The sequence below is a fragment of the Corvus kubaryi genome, unplaced genomic scaffold (assembly GCF_017639235.1).
Source record: "Corvus kubaryi isolate FWS band 111438036 unplaced genomic scaffold, C.kubaryi_AGA036_p1.0 37256, whole genome shotgun sequence".
Taxonomy (NCBI): Eukaryota; Metazoa; Chordata; class Aves; order Passeriformes; family Corvidae; genus Corvus; species Corvus kubaryi.
The window spans coordinates 6,478,692-6,496,598 of record NW_024581076.1 but is presented as its reverse complement, the minus strand read 5'-3'; the positions used below and the strand labels follow the sequence as shown (position 1 = coordinate 6,496,598).

The 17,907-nt window shown below is 42.8% G+C and overlaps 1 protein-coding gene across 4 annotated transcripts in view; it reads left to right on the top strand.

The window, feature by feature from the left end:
- ARHGAP20 (Rho GTPase activating protein 20) overlaps positions 1–17,907 on the top strand; it is a 59,724-nt gene that overhangs the window by 13,969 nt on the left and 27,848 nt on the right. For all 4 annotated transcript variants that reach the window (XM_042023869.1, XM_042023871.1, XM_042023870.1 and 1 more), the window contains one exon: positions 13,855–14,025. In XM_042023869.1, the coding sequence (XP_041879803.1) occupies positions 13,855–14,025 (171 nt within the window). The remainder of the gene's footprint in view (positions 1–13,854; positions 14,026–17,907) is intronic.

The window sequence follows — 17,907 nt, the reverse complement described above, 5'->3', positions numbered from 1 at the left end:
CAAGGAGTTGAGAAGGGTCCTTGCTTAGAGTTCCACAGAAAGCAGTTTATTGCTACAACTTGCGAAGGGGTCTAGAGGCAAATGACCCTGAGCGCAGGACAGCTCGAGCTTAAGTACAGGGGTGTGGCTAGCACCAGGAGCCAACTGGGGAAGCTGAACTGAGGTGTATTACCATAACCAAACAAGGCATCCTGGGAGAGGCTCCTTTCCCTCACCATAACCCGTAAGTCTTTGGCACCGGAGACTGTCTTACCAAGAACTCTCTCTATCTCTTGTACCACAGGTCAATCGGCCACCACAAACCCCAAAGGATATTTTTTAGAAAGTTTATGAATAAATCCCTAAAGAACCTGAAAAGGAAGTTCCTAAAATGTTACCCCTATCCAATTTTGTTATGTGACTTTTATGGCTGAAGAAGTGGAAGGTAAAAACAGAAGATTTCACAAGTTTCCACGGTGTTTTCTCCCCTTGTTTACATAGAGGTAATGCCATTCACAGAGAGGCTGTTCTTCCTTCTTCCAGTGCACAGTAAGTGATTCTGGCATGTCATCTTCTAGGGGTCCTGTGCCAAAGGCTAAATAGCCTAGATAACGAAGATCATATGTGTAATCTAGTAATACATTCCACTTGGCGTGAATCAAACACAGAGTGTTCCCAGAGTCTTGGACATTGTGTTTTCAGGGTTTTAGTCAGAAGATATGTGGATGATCCAAGCTATGTGACTAGAAGAAGACAAAAATAGAGACTTCTAATAAATGTAAATTGCCAGAAAGCCTTAACTGTCTCTTTTTCACAGGGAAGATGAGTAGTTGGTGTTTCAGGCAAAACTCATCGCAGGGAGGAAGGGGATAAAAGTTCATTGCAAGTAAGCAGCTTGTTAGGTGGATATTTCAGTTGTGATATTTTCACTCATTCTTCAGTCATTTCCATGTTGGTGAATAATTTTGCCTCACAGTGTGATCTCTGTGAGGTGCGTTTGGCTGGTGAGGCGATGGAGATGGAGCACAGGCCCCTCGGCCACGCGCCACAGCCGTTTTTACCTGCTGCTGCAGGACGAGGCCCTCATGCAGAGACTCCCCTTCCTCCTCTCCTGTCTGCCCCTGCAGAGGTGGGTGTTGCTCTTGCACAACCCCCAGGCACCATGGTGGCATTTGCTGGAGTGTGGACTGTAGATGGCCTGTCCCTGGCAGAGGCCACCCATGCCAGGCAGAGGAGGGACACCCTGGGCCAGGGCCGCCATGGCCTGGCTGGCCCATGGTGCCACTGCTGGTGGCTCGTGGGGCACGGCTTAGGGTCACCCCGCCATGGGGCACAGCCCTGGGGTGGCGTGGGACCGGTTGTGCCTCGCCCAGGAGTTTGCAGGGCAAAGGCCGTGCTGTGTGCATGTGCTGGTTTCCATGCGTGCCTTCCACATGTGATCAGTGGGAGTTTCCTCCGGAGCAGCTGCACGCCGCCAGCGGGATGAGGGAGGCTCACAACCAGACTGGGAGTTGACATGGACAGGTACCATCCCAGCTGGCTCCAGCTAGTCATCAAAAAGGAGGGAAAATCCTATTCCTAGAGACTCAGTCACCAAAGCAAATGAAAGTTTCTTTGCTTCTGGGTCTAATTCTTAGATTTAATTCAGTCTCAAAACAGCTGATCAGGATTTTTTCCGAGATTCTTTTATTTCATGAAAGGTTTTGATGTTTTAACATTTTATGCTCAATCAGAATTTCTGCTTAAGCAGAATCTCTGTATGAGAACTTCCCTGAATTTCTCCTCTCAGTATGTCATGTTTCCCTATGTAAGGTAAGCATATATGAATTTGTAGAAAAATAGTAAATTTTTTTTAATCGCTATTTTGTGTTTAATGCTCTTCCTTTTTAATGGAACTACACATAATTAAAATTACTTGTGATGATATTCTACAAGTTGTCAGTTTCTAGTGTATCTAATTCGTGCTTGATTAAAGCTAATTATAACACTGGAGTATTGCTTTCTTAAACCATGTGTTTGCACAAAAAAGTTACTTTTACATAATAATAGCTGAGTATAAAGTTTTATTAACTGTTAACAAGGTGAACTTTCTGAGGCCTCAGGTGGCCTTTTAACTCGGAGATTGGCAATCCTGCCCCTCTGCTGTGCTTTTTCTGTTTTGTTTTGTGTGAGTGTATGTGTGCATATGTTTGTTTTTGATAAAACCCGTCAGTTCTTCATTTACGACCTACAAACTGGCTTATAGCGATGTTTGTACATCTGGAGATCGAAATGAGCTGCGGCTTTCGGAGATACGCTGCTTTTTTATTAAAAGGAAAGGACTAGAGGTAACAAGAAGGAAGGCTTGGAAGCAGGGTTTTGGAGGGATTGGAGTTTAAATAAGGGATTAATTTTACAATAAAGGACTAATATTTTAACACCAGCGCCTTAAGCCGATTCCCTTTTGGAGAGAGTTGTGGCAGTTTTAACATGAAGACAGTGAGGGGCAGTGCTCATCAGGATGAGTGCAAGGGCTCTGCTTGTCCAGATGTCTCAGAGTCCACATGTGCTCTTGGCTGCAGCCCATTTAAAGGACTTTTTGGATTAGGCCTTGAGGTCTGGCAGAATGCGGCTGTTGTCCAGCCATTGTGTATTGCTGATTTTAGACAATAAAATCTCTGCCAAGTGACAGTCTGGCCAAGCAGTTTGGGCAGCAGCATACCTGAGGAAATCACAGACCAACTCGCTCAGACTGCTTTGTGCTCATTTATCTTGTGTAAACAAGCAGAACAGCTCTAATGATGTGCAGGCTGATGTGCAGCCTCTGGTGCCCTCACCTCTGACAAGGGCCAGCGTTAAACACCAGCTGAACTCTCCTTCAGGCTGATATGGCATTACTTCTGCTGGTCCAGCTGTGTCCTCGTGGTGCACAAAGCTGCTGGTGAGGGGTTTAAATCACATCATGGGAATAACAGTCTGGGTTTAGGTATCTTCTGTGCCCATTCTTACGTGTTTGAGTGCTGGGGGCTAGATCCAATAAAGGATAATAAGCCTCAAGAACAAGACTCTAAACCCATGACAGAAAGCCATCATCTCAGAGGCTTCCTGACCTCTCAAGTACCTCTGTTCTTTAGACACTGTTCTGCTGCCCAGAGAGCTTACCAGACTTCTGGAGTTTTGCTTTTGCACATCCCAGTATAGCATAACTGTTGGTAGCACTGAACAGGTAGTTATCATCTTAAGGCGTAGAGATGTGGGCGATCCTCTAACAGCTGTTTTTCCTCAGCTCAGATCACTGGCAGAGCAGGAGCTTCTGACTAACCTGACCAAGTAGCTATGTGAAAAACTCATTGAATAAATAGGTAGGCAGTTAGTTATGGGAGAGCAAACAGGTGCATGTGACTCCATGCATGTCCATAAGGAATCTGGGTTACTATGCTTGCAATAGCTGGCAGCAGCAGGCATATAATCTCTTCACTGTAAAAGGATAAAAGGATTCCTGTGCTGCAGTAGTAGTATCAAAATACAATTTAAAGCCCTGGAGGCAAAGCAAAGCCAGATTTGTTCTTGTTACAGCTGGACAGGTGAAGTGATACTCCTGTGTATGTTGGCACCCATGTTGTTCATCCCTCTTAGAGAAGTGGTCCTTACAAACTGAAGCCAGTATCCTCTCCATCCAGCCTAGCCTTGAACACTTCCAGGGATGGGGCATCTGCAACTTCTCTGGACAACCAGTTCCAGTGCCTAACCGCCATCACAGTATAGAGTTCTTCCTAACATCTAATCTAAACTTACCTAGCCGAATACCTTCTTCAATAATGGGAAAATCAGAGCCTAAAGGAGAAGGACTATTGAGCAGTGAAACTTTCAGAGACCATGAGCAGCCTACTGGTATTACCCGTTAAGTGAGTGAGGTGACTGACAGTCAGTAAACCCAGGCAGTCAACTAGAAAATGCCATTTCCTGTTGAAAGGACATGGTCACACAAGTGCCTTACTCTTGCCCGTCTAAGCTTGTGTGACATACAGCTGGAGATGTTAGAGTTGGCAGAAACATGTAGGCTCACTGACAGCCATTCATGGTGGTCCAGAAGGGATTTCTAAAGATGTCCACACCAGTCTTCTTACCTCATGTGCACATCAGCTTTAAATTACTTGTTTCTGTAGAGATCTGCAGAATGTCTTAGCTATTTTTGGTAACCCAGAATTCCTGGCTGTTATATGACCTGTGCTGAACTCTTGTAATACACTTTACAAGAAGATATATGAAAACCCCTTTTGAATAAAAGCTTCGTTTCATCCATGAGGTAAGTCAAAGTCAATGGAGCTGAGCCAGGCTTTTAAATGTTCCAGTTGTGATTAAGTGGGATTAATTCTCCTAATTGCAATTACTGCTTCTCAAAAAAGTTAAGGTAGGACAAAAACCTTATCCCTTCAGGTTATCCTACTAAATATCCTACTATATAGGGTATATTATAAAATATCCTTTAGTTACCCTTCTAAAATAATACTGGATCTTGTAGTAGGACATGGGTGAACCTGAGATCCCAGAGTGCTCCTCTGTATGTCACCTCAGAACGGGTAGGAAGAAGCTTGGTTGGTAGCAGCAAAGGTAGCCTGTGCATCCAGGCTTCTTGTAAGCCATGAGAAGCTCCAAAAAGCCCAGACAATGATGGTGCAGAACTGTAGAGCTGGGGTGTTAAGTTTTGGCCTTTTCTTTCCCCTTCGTTCATCCTACTTTTTCTCCTATTTTTTCCTTTATTATCTTTCTTTTTTTCCCCCAAAGTTCACTTTTTTTGGTGACTTTTTTTTTTTGGTCCGAACAATGAAATCTGTTTGGGTAGACAGTGCCTGGAATGGCATTTCCCTGGTGCAACTGGGATGAGAGAGTAACTCAAGGTGGTGCTGCTATGTCAGTCAGTAAAAATGAGTGGGAACTGCAGTGGTGAACAGAGGATTGATTCTTCCAAAGGCCAGAGAGCTTTTATTGACTTCTGCGTGTGAATGTGTCCTCTCCCAAACCTCTCCCTTGCTCAGGGAGCCTTAGACCAAAACCCCTTGAACTTGTTGGCTGCTGGCAGAGCTGTATAGCAGGACTGGAGAACACCCACACTGCAAGAGTTTTTCAATAGGATTTAAATAACTTGCCCTAAATTCTTTTCTGGTGGAAATAGGCAAAATATGACCAAAACGTGTGATGCTAATTTATACCAATAGAGAATTTTGTCCTTGTGTTAAATTTTCAGAGTAAACACCTTGCAGCTGTTTGTTAAAATAAAACAAAAAGCCTTGGAAACAAACCAGACCACAAGTGTGTTTCCTGTCTCCAGCCTCCACGCTGTAGTCCATGCTTGCTCTGCAGAGAATATTGTCCTTTTGGCTATGTAAAAATTACTTAAGTGCAGCTTTGTTTTCAGTTAGGCTGCCAAGCTTCCATCCTGAAACGTGTGAGGATTTTGTAATTTTTATTATGTTTAGTAAGGTTTTGACATCATGCAGAGATGATACAAAACAATTTTTAGAATCCTATTATAATTTAAGTTGGAATATTTTTCTCAATATATATTGCCTTAAAATGTGCATGCTGGGTTTTAAAAACAGAGAAGTGATATCCAATTTTATAAATAAAAGTTTTAGTTCTGATTTCTGCCCTAAAACATAAATTTGTGTAATTATCTGAGTAGAACTTGCTCCCCATTTCAATTAATATACATCTTCCTTCCACTGTCCAGGCTTGTGCTTGCCCTGCCAGTGCTGGAGAGTGGGTTGCAGCACATTTTGGTCTGAAGTCTCTGTGACCCTATTGGGACTCACTGCTTGATCTTGGGTATAATTTTCTCAGGTCCAGCTGCTTGCCTGGGTAGAGTGAGGACAGCCCTGTGCTGGAGGCTGTGAACTGAGGCTGATACGTGCTCCAGGTCAGAGGACTTGCTATGAGATCCCCAGGCACAGTCCATTAGGGAAAATGCAGGGGTGAGGGGTGACTGCCCCGTATTTGTTCAAGTACATGACTTGTAAAAAAGAAGCTGCAACCAGAAAGAACACTTGTGAAGTAGAATCAGGCATTGTAAAACTTAGTAACTAAAGCTCTTTGAAAAACCAATCAGATCTCACTTGTTTCATGGTACAAAAGCTACTGTACCCGAAACGGTGATGGCCTGGGGGACTTTAAAGGAGTGCTGCAGAAAATAGACTTGCTATTTCTGGAATGCTGCACTGTTTTCACGAAGTGCTGCTTCAACTGCATAAGATTTACCAAAGATAACAACATGCAAACATGCCCAGCGTCCTCAGAACGAAGCTCCCTTGGCATAGCAGGGATCAATTGGCAGCAGATTTTCAGAAATGGGTTGGCAGCCCATGTGATTAAGAGAGTTTTATGCTTGTTTATTAAAGTCCTTTCTATAAATAGTCAGTGTAAGTTTACAACTGCATACTAACTTTGTTCTGGCCCACATCTTACCTACCACCTTCCTGGAAAACACTCCTACCCACCAAGCTGATACTTTTTGTGCTTTCTTTCACCCTCCAAGTATAATTATTACTTATTAGAATAAAGTGCTGTATAAACGTAGATGAAGTGCATATTTGGGATCACGAGGATTTGAAGTGGGCAGATCCTGAGCGTGTGGGTGACTTGCCGAGGGCACTGGTTGTGGTTCGGAGGCAGTGACAGGAGCAGTTAGCACCTTTAAAAATGCAGAGGATTTTATATCTCTATCTCTATATATATCTGTAGCTATATATGTCTGCCTGTCTAAGTAGGGCTCTGAGCTGCAGATTGCTCCTTGTGGGTGAGCCTTGTCTGTGTGTTGCCTTGTTCATGTCAATGGGAGCTGTGAATGCTCATCCCTGAGGCCAGCAGGGCTTTGCATGGTTGTGCTGAACAGGCAGTGGGGATGGAGCAGGCTGGACTGAGCAAGTAATGGGAAATGGGCATGGCTGTTGGCATCCCTGTTTTCAGCTCCTTACTCCATCTATAGACAGCTTGTAAGTTTGTGTCAAGCCAGAAGCCATCACAAGGACATCTCCAGATAGATAGTGTTATTATGCAGTACTGTGTTGTATCTCCCTGTTTCTTCCCTTTTCCATCTGCAGCTGGTTTGAGGAAGTGATTAAGCACCTACACAGGGCTTTGCTTGTTCCTCAGCTGTTGTTCAAAGACAAAGCCCCTTGCTGACAAATTTTGGATGTAGGTCTACACAAATGGGTGTAGAGCAGTTGTAGCCTCCTTTCTCTTCCTGGCTGTTCTAGCCTGAGGAGTGACTCCTCAAGCCATATGCTTTAATAAGCTGCCAGCATGATAGAAACTAAATTAATCAGGAGCATGAACAGGACTATCTCCATTTTCCTGGGTTCAGGCCCAAGCATGGGCAGTTGTTTTCAGTGTACAGGAAAAGCTCTTCTTTCTTTCAGTTTTTCACTCCTCACTTTAAGTGTACAGAATGCATTGATCTGTTTTGTGTGATTATTTTGACAAAGTCTGGGGTCATTGTGTCAAGTTGGCTAGAATACAGTTCAAGTCACATCCAGATTATCATTTATGATGAAATTCAATTTGTGTTGAAGTCCTGAAATCTTAACATTGCCCTTTGGTGCACTATAAGGAGCGCTGCAAGGTGAGTCAGTACTCACTGCTGAGTTACAGATTTGGTTGGGTTTTTTGTTCCACCTTATCTCACCTTATTTGGCGACCTCTTGCACACCAAATTGGAGCTCTGCTTTTGGTTAGTTAAAGAATTGTTCTCACTACCTTATTAAGTTAAGTATCCTGAGTGCAAAACACCCTCTAGCCACACAATATGGGTAATATGTCTGATGTCTTAAAGGATTTCCAGCAGTAAACCATCGTGGCTTCCAAGCTCCAGTTAGCAGGTCCTGCCTCATTAGCAAAAATACAAGAAAGCATCTATTAAGCTGGCACTGAAGTTCCTTCTCACAGGACTTTTTAGGAGCTTAAGGGTCTGAGTAGGAGGCACAGAAAAAAAGTACAAGCATTGTTACCTGATTTCCAATATAAGCTCTATTAAGAAAGTGGAGGAACATACCTGCTAGATCAGGCTTGCTATTGGGGGTATCTCTGCTGGTCACAAATGACATGTTTTCCCTGACTGATAATCCATTTTGGCAAAAATCCATAATGTGGGCTGAACTGTAGACGTTTCTTATGGTGCAGATAGCTGCTGTTTTCACTAGCCTTGAAAGGATGTGAGTAGCTCCTGCTTCTCTCAGTGGGCTGCTCTAGCCCAAAGCTGTGACTCAGTGATGGTAAAGTAAATGCTTTACTGAGAGATGCTGAAGTTGAAAGTTCATTGGCTTTATTATTCCTAAAAGATAAATTACTTATTCCTTAGAGCCATCCAAAACTGGCCTTTGAGATATACAAAAGCAGTCTGTTGTCTCTGAACACTGCGAGGAGGGTTAGCAGGTGCTCTGCTTGGTGGCCTCTCTAGCCTGTAGCCAAAACAAGGTTAGATTTATGCTGCAAGCTGCAAGCTCTGCACATGCAGGCAGATCCTCTTCAATGTCTTCATAAATGACTTGGACACAGGACTCGAAGGTACCCTTACATCAGTTTGCCAATGACACCAAATTGGGAGGAGCTGTTGACTCCCTGGAAGGCAGAGAGGCCCTGCAGAGAGACTTAGGCAAATTAGAGACATGGTCAATCACCAACTGTATGAAGTTTAATAACAAGGGCAAGTGCTGGATTCTGCACCTGGGATGGGGCAGCCCTGGATGTGTGGACTGACTGGGGAGTGAGAGGCTGGAAAGCAGCCCTGGGGAAGGGGATCTGGGGGTCCTGATCAATGACAAGTTGAATATGAGTCAGCAGTGCCCTGGCAGCCAGGAGGGCCCAGTGTGTCCTGGGGTGCATCAAAAGCAGTGTGGTCGAGGAAGGGGATTGTCTCCCTCAACTCCACTCTGGTGAGACCCCACCTGGAGTTCTGTGTTCTGGGGTCTCCAGCACAGAAAGGACATGAACCTATTGGAGCAGGGAGAGGAAAGATTATTAGGATGGAACATCTCTCCTAAGAGGAAGGGCTGAGAGAATTGGAACTGTTCAGCCTGGAGAAGAGCTCTGGAGAGACCTTAGAACAGCCTTCCAGTACCTAAAGGTGGCCTCTAAGAAAGGTTTCCTTGAGAGGTGTTAAGATACCCCATGCCTAGGAAGATTCAAGGTCAGGTTGGTCAGGGCTCTGAGCAGCCTGATGTAGTGGAAGGTGTCCCTGCTCATTGCAGGGGTGTTGGACTAGATGACCTTTAAAGGTCCCTTCCGACTCAAGCTATTCTGTGGGTCTATGGTTGAATGATTCTCGTGGGTCCCTTCCACCTCAGGATATTCTATGTTTCTATGCTTGATTGTATGAAAACTGGAAAGAGCCTCTGATCCTTGAGCTTCAGCACCAGTGGAGGCATGCAGGATTTATACCTACAGTACATATTTGTGAAATGAGTGTAGGCCAGGTTGTTCGCTGTAAGAGGAATTTGGAAAGGTATTACGTATGTGTTTGACAGACCAAGTGCAGCCTCACACTTGGCTGGGCTGGTTCAGCTTTCAGCCTTTTGAATAGTTGTCATTTCACTGCTCTGTAATGAAAAGGGGAATTTCTCACCTACCTCTTTAGAAGGACTTCAGAGGTTAAAAAGAGAAATGGCATTTTATTTCAATAGGTATCAGTTGTGCGGAGAGCACTGGTGCTGCATCATAAGAGGAAGTGGACTTCTGTGGCTGCAGAGAGCACATCAGTGAAGAGAAGTTCTGGCAGAGAACAACAGCCAAAACAATGGAGTGAGGTTTAGGATGGAGCATGAGCAGTCTGTGAGAGGGATGTCATGTAGCTGAGATACCTGCAGCAGCTCATTCCAGCTTAGCTACCTAGGAACAGGTTGTTCCCCTGAGGCATCTTAGAGCTTAATCTAAATCAATGAAAGGCTGAAGTCAGCATCAACTGAAATCAGGGGAAGCTTCCTATTGGCATAAATGACATCTGGATCATGGATTTAGTAACCACTTAACATGGACTGTTAAGATCTCCTTCAAAAAGTATAATTTCTTTCATTGTTTTCACTACAAACAGAGAATAAAGCTGACATCTCCATTAACACCAAGAATAAACATTTAGTGGGTAATGCCATTCAGGTATCGGTTTTATTGGAAACCCCAAGGAAGCTCTTCAGGGGGAAGAAGTATTTTTTGTGTTTCTGTGGTTTCTGGTAAATACAGGATCAATGAAGTGAGCTCTGACATTTCCTTTCACACTGAATGCAGCTGAGATACGTTTTTCCGTATTTGGCTGACTACTGTAGATTTTGCCCTCATATGTTTCACTTACAAAATTGAAGTGGTTTTTTTTAAATCATAGTGTCTTTTGAATAGGCACAAAATGCCTATTTTGATTAATTTGAAAAATAAGAGGTATAAAAATTTATATTCTGGAAACACCCAGAGAAAAGTCTTCAATTAACTTTCTAATAATTTCATCCAGCACAGTGATTTTAGTCTTTTCCTGAATAGCTCAAGAATATCTCTGTAGATATCCTCAAATTACAAGATGTTCTCCTTAGTTAAAATCCCACATGAAAATTTCTGACCCCCAAAATAGTACTTTTAGAAAAAAATGTCCACTTAAGACTAGAGTTTTAGAATGGCAATGACATCAAAACATCATTGTCAGCCTTGCTTCCTCACAAAGTGGAACATGACTGATTGTTGGCTCTACAGGATCCCCATCTAACCCCATCTTTCAGGAATCAGTTCACAGTTCCTTCTTAACAAAGCTTGATGACAGCCTTTTTTTCTGCCAGAATGGAAGGATGTTACTGTGTGGGATTTTTACATGTCTTAATCATAAAGTGATGTTTAGGGAAACACAGGGAAGGCAGAGAGCCCTACATCACTGACTTTTATTTTTTATTTGTAGCAGAAACCATGTTGACCTGAGTTTTGCCTAATTTTATTGAAAAGAATTTTCAAAGAATCAGTATTTACATACTTAGCACTTTTTCAAAATTAGACCCATCTAATGGCCAGAAAAATCATTGAGCCATTAAAAACTGAACTGCAAAAATACCTCTCTCATATAAATCCCTGTGCCTGAGAATATTGCTGATCTGCATTTTCTTCAATGTAACAACACTTTGGTTTCATTCATGTCTTGTAACAATGGAACATTAATTGAGAGGATCAAACGCCTGCTTTCCAAAAGACGTTTTTTGTCACTGCTGACATGAATTTCCTCCATGTTCCTTGTTCCTGGGGCGTTAGAAGATTCTGGCTGAATTAATGGCTTTGATTTTTTTTCCACTTTGAAGAAAACATTGGCACTTTTTTTTTTTTTTAATAAGGCTTATCAGGTAAGGTCTAATATTAGCATATGTAAGGGTGCTTATTAGAGTTCAGATGACAGATGTGCTTGAAAGGCACTGGCTCAAAAGGCAGTTCAATTTGCTTGACCCTGCTGGCATTACTAAATCTACTGCACCTTCATTTGTGTGCCAACATGACAAAGATTTTGCTTAGTTTAATTTGAGAGGCTCCTGGGCTTATGAATCATGATGTAGAAAATGTACAAATAGGAATAATCAAACAGAATTGCCTATATGGAGACACAAAAGCCAGAGCCTGTAATTGTAAGAATGCTTCTGCCGATTTGATTACAGCAGCGTAACGTGAAAAGGGTTTTCTTCACAATTGTTGTTACTGGGTTCAAATACAGGTGAGCATATCCCTGATTTAATCTTTGAGGTAAAGACCATGCATGGCTTTCACACAGGTGGACTCATCAGCATTCCTGAATTCTGTTTAAGTCTCTGTGCCAAGTGCTGCTAGGGAGTTAATGAAATGGAGTCCCAGTTACCTAGCACTCGTTAATGAACTGGTGAGGTGGCAATTTCTAGTTGAGTGACAGGACAGGAGAGGTGCTTGTTGTTCCCCTGGCTCCTGTTGCTGGCCACACAGTGTGTATCCCTGTTATGCTGGACAAAACTCCTCCCTCTGCTTTAACCTCCACACTCCTGGACACCCCTTCCGCTTAGGAATGATCAAATGACTTAGGTTTGCATTATTCATTCTCCAAGTCATTCCTCTTCTTTCTCTCTTACCTGAAGGGGTAGGTAATGAACGACAAGATTAAGACACAGTTTAAGACAAAATAAGTTGAGGAATTCTTTTAAAAACTCAAGACTCTCAGCCGGAAAGGGGAATCCAAGGCCAAACAAGGCTCTCCCCAGCAGATAGAGATCCTCGCCAGCTCCTTACACATCAGTGAAAGTGTGTCCTGCTAATGTAGGCCAATCTTAGAGCTTATCCTTTCTCTCCCAGTTGTCAGGATTTCCCAAATAATTTCCGGCATAATCCAGCCACAAGTATGCAGGAGGGGAGGGTCATGAGTCGTCCATGCTCTAAGAGAGGTAGAAGAAGGTGTATGACCTTTGAAGGTTTCCTCTGCTTGCTCTTGTTTTCTTTCATTTCCCTCCCATTTGTTTTGTGACTTTCACTGTATAAGCTCCATTTCTTCTCCCAAAAAAGTGTTTGTCATCCATTCCAGTGGGACCAGGAATAAACGGGAGTTGCAAAGCTGTTCACTTCAGCCTGCCCTTGCCAGGCTGATCCTGCCAAGTGCTAGCTTAATTTTTTTTAACAAGAAGAAAATAAGTAAATACATTTGAATAAAAATTGAACTGATTCATTTGGCCAGAGGGAAATGATGCATTTGGAGACATCTCTTGGGAAAGCCAGTAATTGAAAAGTTGGATTTTAAAATCATGAGTAAAGATACTGATGGTTCCTGGATTTAATCCAGAAATTCATTATTTAAGGTACACCAGGGTATAGGAGACCTAGGTTCAGTTCTCTCAGCTTTGTGTGAGAACTTGAGGCCATGCCTCTGGCTTTCCAAGGGAGAGCCTCACCTGCTACAAGCTTCCAGGGAACCCTAAAGAAGGAGTGTTGTCCTCTCAGACACTCACATTCTTTTGATTTGGCTTCATATAAATGGTCGTTTGTTAGAGCAAGGCTCAGAAAGTAGGGATATCCTATCTGGGTGAGTAAGCTGACCATCATGCTAGAGAAAACCTATTTCTGCTTCAATAACTATTCAGCTACTTTATGTAGAACAGGTCGATCAGGAGAGTTTGCAAGAACCATGTCTCCACCTTGGGCTGCAATACCTCCTTAGAAAAGATCACTTAGAAAAGTGTCTTCTAGGAGAAAGCCTGATATTTCCCCCACAGAGTTGGGTTTGGATTACCCAGCAGCGTCAGATGAGCATAGTTGTGCTCCAGCCACACAACCAAACCCTGCAGCAGGAGCTTAATTCATTGCTTGTGGGTTGTGTACTGGGAGAGAGAAAGGCTGAGCAGCCTTCTCAGGTTGCGTCTAGTGCATGGTGTGTCTCTAGCAAGGTTCAGTTACACCTTATATTTGTCCTTGGTTCTGAATAATTTCTATAAATGGCTTTTAACCCTGAGTATGAGTCCTATTCTGATGGAGGTGGTTGTGCAGTTATCTATTCATCATGCATATGTGTCCTCTCTCTTTTTGGAGAGCCTACAGGAGATGAAATATTTTCTCTAAGACTTCAATACAAAGGGAAGCAAATACAAATAGCTAAAATGGGGAGGGCTGTGTCTAAATTATTGTCCTTTGCTAAATGCGACCCATGCCAAATGCTACAGCTTGGGCTGTAAAAAATTCAGTGAGGATAGTCCCTAACAGATTTTGTGTCAGAATCTGACTGCTGAATTACCCTGTAAGTCCCTCTCACCTTTCACTGAAATGTGGTCAAATGAATTACTTTTTGGCAGCAGCTGTGGGAAGTCACTGCCTGGTTCTCACTCCCAGGCGAGTAGCTGATTTGCTTTCCTTTACTCTGTTTATTTTATGTCTCTGCAGGGAAGGCTGCTTGTCCCCCATCAGCCCAGAGGCATGGCCCCTTGTGCAGTCTTTCATATGCCACAACCGAACGTTCATCCTGGACGGCCACGTGCAGCTGAAGACGAGTCTGCAAACCCAGGAGCGACACCTTTTCCTCTTCACAGACCTTCTGGTTGTTGCCAAGTCCAAGTGAGTATGGCCCCTCAGGCGCTGCTCCTGCAGAGCAGACCTTTTCTTCAGTGGAACATATAATGGATTTTCAGAATACTTTTTAAGTAGCAAATCTTCCCTAAATCATAAGGAAACGTTTTATTTTCACCTCTCCAGGCATCTTTGAAAACCTCATAGCCATAGAGGAATTTCAGGATGCAGAATTTTATGGAAATATCAGATAATCTTTGATATATTTCATGTTTTGTGTCATCTTCTCCACTTTGGGAGCGCAGTGTCACAAAAGACTCATTGGCACTCAACTGTGTCCAATGTGCTACCTTCAACTTCTTGTTTTAGACAGGTCCTCTTCAGTCCTGTGGGGTTTGGATAACACCAGTGCTTGTGCTGTAGGGGGGTTAGAGGTCTTAATCCTTACCTGGAAGCTGCTTTGATACACACCAAGGATGAGCAGCCGTATAAAAACAGAGATTGCAGGCGGCACTGCAGTGTCTGTCTCTGTAGGTTGTCCTGTGCCAGAAGGAGCACGGGGAAGGGGAAGCGATGCTGAGCAGTCTGGGTAGTGTTCATGTGTAATCAGGCTTGCTGTTGAGCTCTGATTATTCACTGTACCATTCACAATTAAATCACATTTACAAGCTGTGTCTAGCATGCCAGCTTCATGCGGCATTTGTGGTTTAAGGCAATTTTAGAGGGTGCTTTCACTTGTTGTTATGGCTTGTGGAGAAGTAATAATAAAAAATCCTGATGTAGCTTCACTCTCTGTTAGGCACTGTGTTGTGGTTTCACAGGGTGGGCAATCTCAGCGGAAGTCCTGGGCTTTTCCAATGTGCTGTTTCGCTTAAGCAATTGTTTCAGGGGCTTCTGGGAAAAGCCAGAAGAAATCTGTGTTTTCTGTAGAAATCTGAGCTGTGTCTGTTTGAATCACACATAGTAAACATAACCCCCCCAGCTGAACTCCCTCACTTGATGTGGTGTGACAACACAGAGGATATTTTACACAAAACATGTTCTGCTATGGGTGGGTGGTGAGCATAAGGATATTTAGGGGAAATCTTGGTATTCTACCAGCAGTAGCAGAAACAGCATTGTTACTGTGTTGATTTTTGTTTGTTGCTTGTTGAGGGTGGAATTCACCTCACCTAATTTCAGCTGTAAAGTGAAATATTTGTAACTTACCTAGGTTTCTAGATTGCTCTTACAGTCAGTGAGGCAAAACCAGCTCCTTACTGTGGCAAACTCACCTGTGCTGAAAGAGCGTTGATAGTGGGTGAGGGGAGTCATACTCTTGGGGGTCTCTCACTCTGTCCACTAGCTTTCCAGTGGGCATGGTCCACTAGCTCAGCTCCTAAATTGTAGAAGAGTACAGTCAGGAGGGATACAGCCCCCCCTCCCTGGTCAGCCTGCTGAGCAGAAGCTGTGTTACAGACCCAGGCTGAGCTGCACATTACTGCAGGTTTGGCTGGGTCCCAGCGGGACTATTTGCATAGGAAAGCACTAGTTGGTGTAACCACACAAAACTCTGGTCCCCAGGGAGTAATAACAGCTCTTACAGCATGTGATTTAATGTGGGGAAGAGATACAATGTTTAAAAAAGGTGCTAGAGGACAATTTGTGCTTTTGCATGTGAAAAAGGGGGGGGGGGGAGCAAGTCTTTGCTAGAAATGGTAAAAATAGTATTTTGAGTGATTTTACTTCATGTATTTTGAAGAACTAATTGGGATGTTCTCTCTACAGCTGCCCTGTCAGCAATTAAAGCATCAGAGCTGTCACTAATGAATACTACTTAAAAATCAGCATTTTTAAAGCTGTCTCACACTAAAATGCCAATGCCAATTCCTAGAAGGAAAACCCATGTGTGTGTATTGCTATGTGGCCGTGACTGTGGATTGCTATTGACTTTTTAATAGCAGGTACAGAGTCAAAGCAGTAAGACTAGGACAGAATTAATGATACAGTTGAATCTTACTTAACTTCAGAATTATTCCTTGTGAATAATTCTGTCTTAAGTAGTTTTTTTGTTTTGGGCATGTGAACCCCTAAGGTATCTTCGGTACAGCTGGGCCCCGTGCGGGTGTGAGCTCAGCTGCAGGTGACCAGTCACTGTACAAATGGAGCTCATGTACAATCAGGCTTTGTATGATCAGCAAATGGGTACAAGTTTTTCCTAAAGAGAACAAGTGTCTTGTGTCCTCTGAGCTTGCTGAGTAAACTGCTTGTGCAGCACCGAACTCCTGCTTAAAGGCAAAAAATTGGCATTGCTCCCATTGAAATTTGCGAGGGTGAGTTGTCTCCACAACTGGTCCATCTATGGCTTTGGACAAGGGGCCTGTAGGTTCATTTTTTTGCTACTTTCTAATAATTTCTGCAATACAAACTCTTATGGTTTCCTATGATGCATTATACCAGTTCATAAAAAATAAGAATGATACTCACATGCTGTGCTCCTCTGCTACCCTGTCCTTCACTACCTTTATGTGAGGATTAAGTCAAAAATGTATTGATTGAAAGAGTTTTTCTCACTAAACCAAAGCTAATTATGTAAAATGTTATACTCTTTTTTATATATTGATTAGGTTTCTTACAGAGAGTGTATGTTTTTATTTGGCAGAGTAAACATTTCAAGGATCTGTCAGTTTAATGATGAAGGTGTCTCGTAAGTTTTTGTGTGGGGGACACAGAGACATGGTCTCCTTTTTCTCCTTTGAGATGTGCAGCTGTGTACATACACGAGCCTTTTAAGGGTATTTTCCCAAAGTGACATAGAAATTAAGGGTTGAGTGCATACATGGAATTACGGTAGCAGTCTCACAGTAGATCCATAAATGCTTTTGTCAGAGGGTTCAGTTAAGGAGATTAGCAAATCTAGAAAGAAATTAATCTTCCATTTATTATTGCCTGCAAGGTATCCAATTGTAAGCAAAAGGAACTCTGTGTACTCTGCAGTGGTGGCATAACTTGGGCTGTGTCAATATATACAGCATTGGTGTTCATGATTTTTCTGTTCATTTCAGTGGATTTGGGATCTGCCTGATATTTACAGTAACATTTGCTAGGGGACTTCCTTAAAAAATGTATAATACTCATTAGATTGTTACTGTACCCATTTTTTAAATGTTATGTCATGCTGCTTCCTTAGTCAGCAATGATATATTAGTTTCTAAAGGTAATGCTTTGGCACTTAGATAGAAGACCTACGTTTCACAAATGCTGAGAAGACATGGATTGCATGAAGGACGTGGCAGATAGGGATAAAATTATACTTCAAGCTCTCTAGATGTTAATGGAGGCTACTGTTTCAGCGCCTCTGGAAACCAGGCCACTTGAATACTGATAATAGCTGAAAGCTGTGGCCAGGCATGGCAAACAGGGTAAGAATATACATCAAGCATGACTGGAGAACATCCTTGTGTTTCTGCCAACACCCTGCTGACACCCGCTACTGGCACTGTAGGGGTCTGGCTTTATGGACTGTAAATGTTTAAAAAATGAAACAGCATGTAGAATATTCACTGTACTGGGTAATGGCAAAAAGAAGTTGAGGAGAAAGGGAGGGTCAACAGATTGATTGGTGGAGTCATACCAGACATCCACTTATTAACATCTACATTATTATTCACAGCTGTATTTTTTTGTAAATCTACATTTTTCACAATTCATTCCACGGTCAGTCAGAATACAGTTATTTTTGTATTCTTGACAGATCTTACTTGTTGCATCATAAACTGATTTGCTAACAAGCGTGTTGAAATGTGCTCCTGTATTTTAAGTTTCTCTTTGACTGGGTAGCAAAACGTAATAAAGAGAGGTGAAATGTTCAGCTGATCAGGAGACCATGTAGTCTTAGGTTTGATATGCACTGATGGTTCTTTCTTGACCTTCCTCTGAATTTGCTGCACT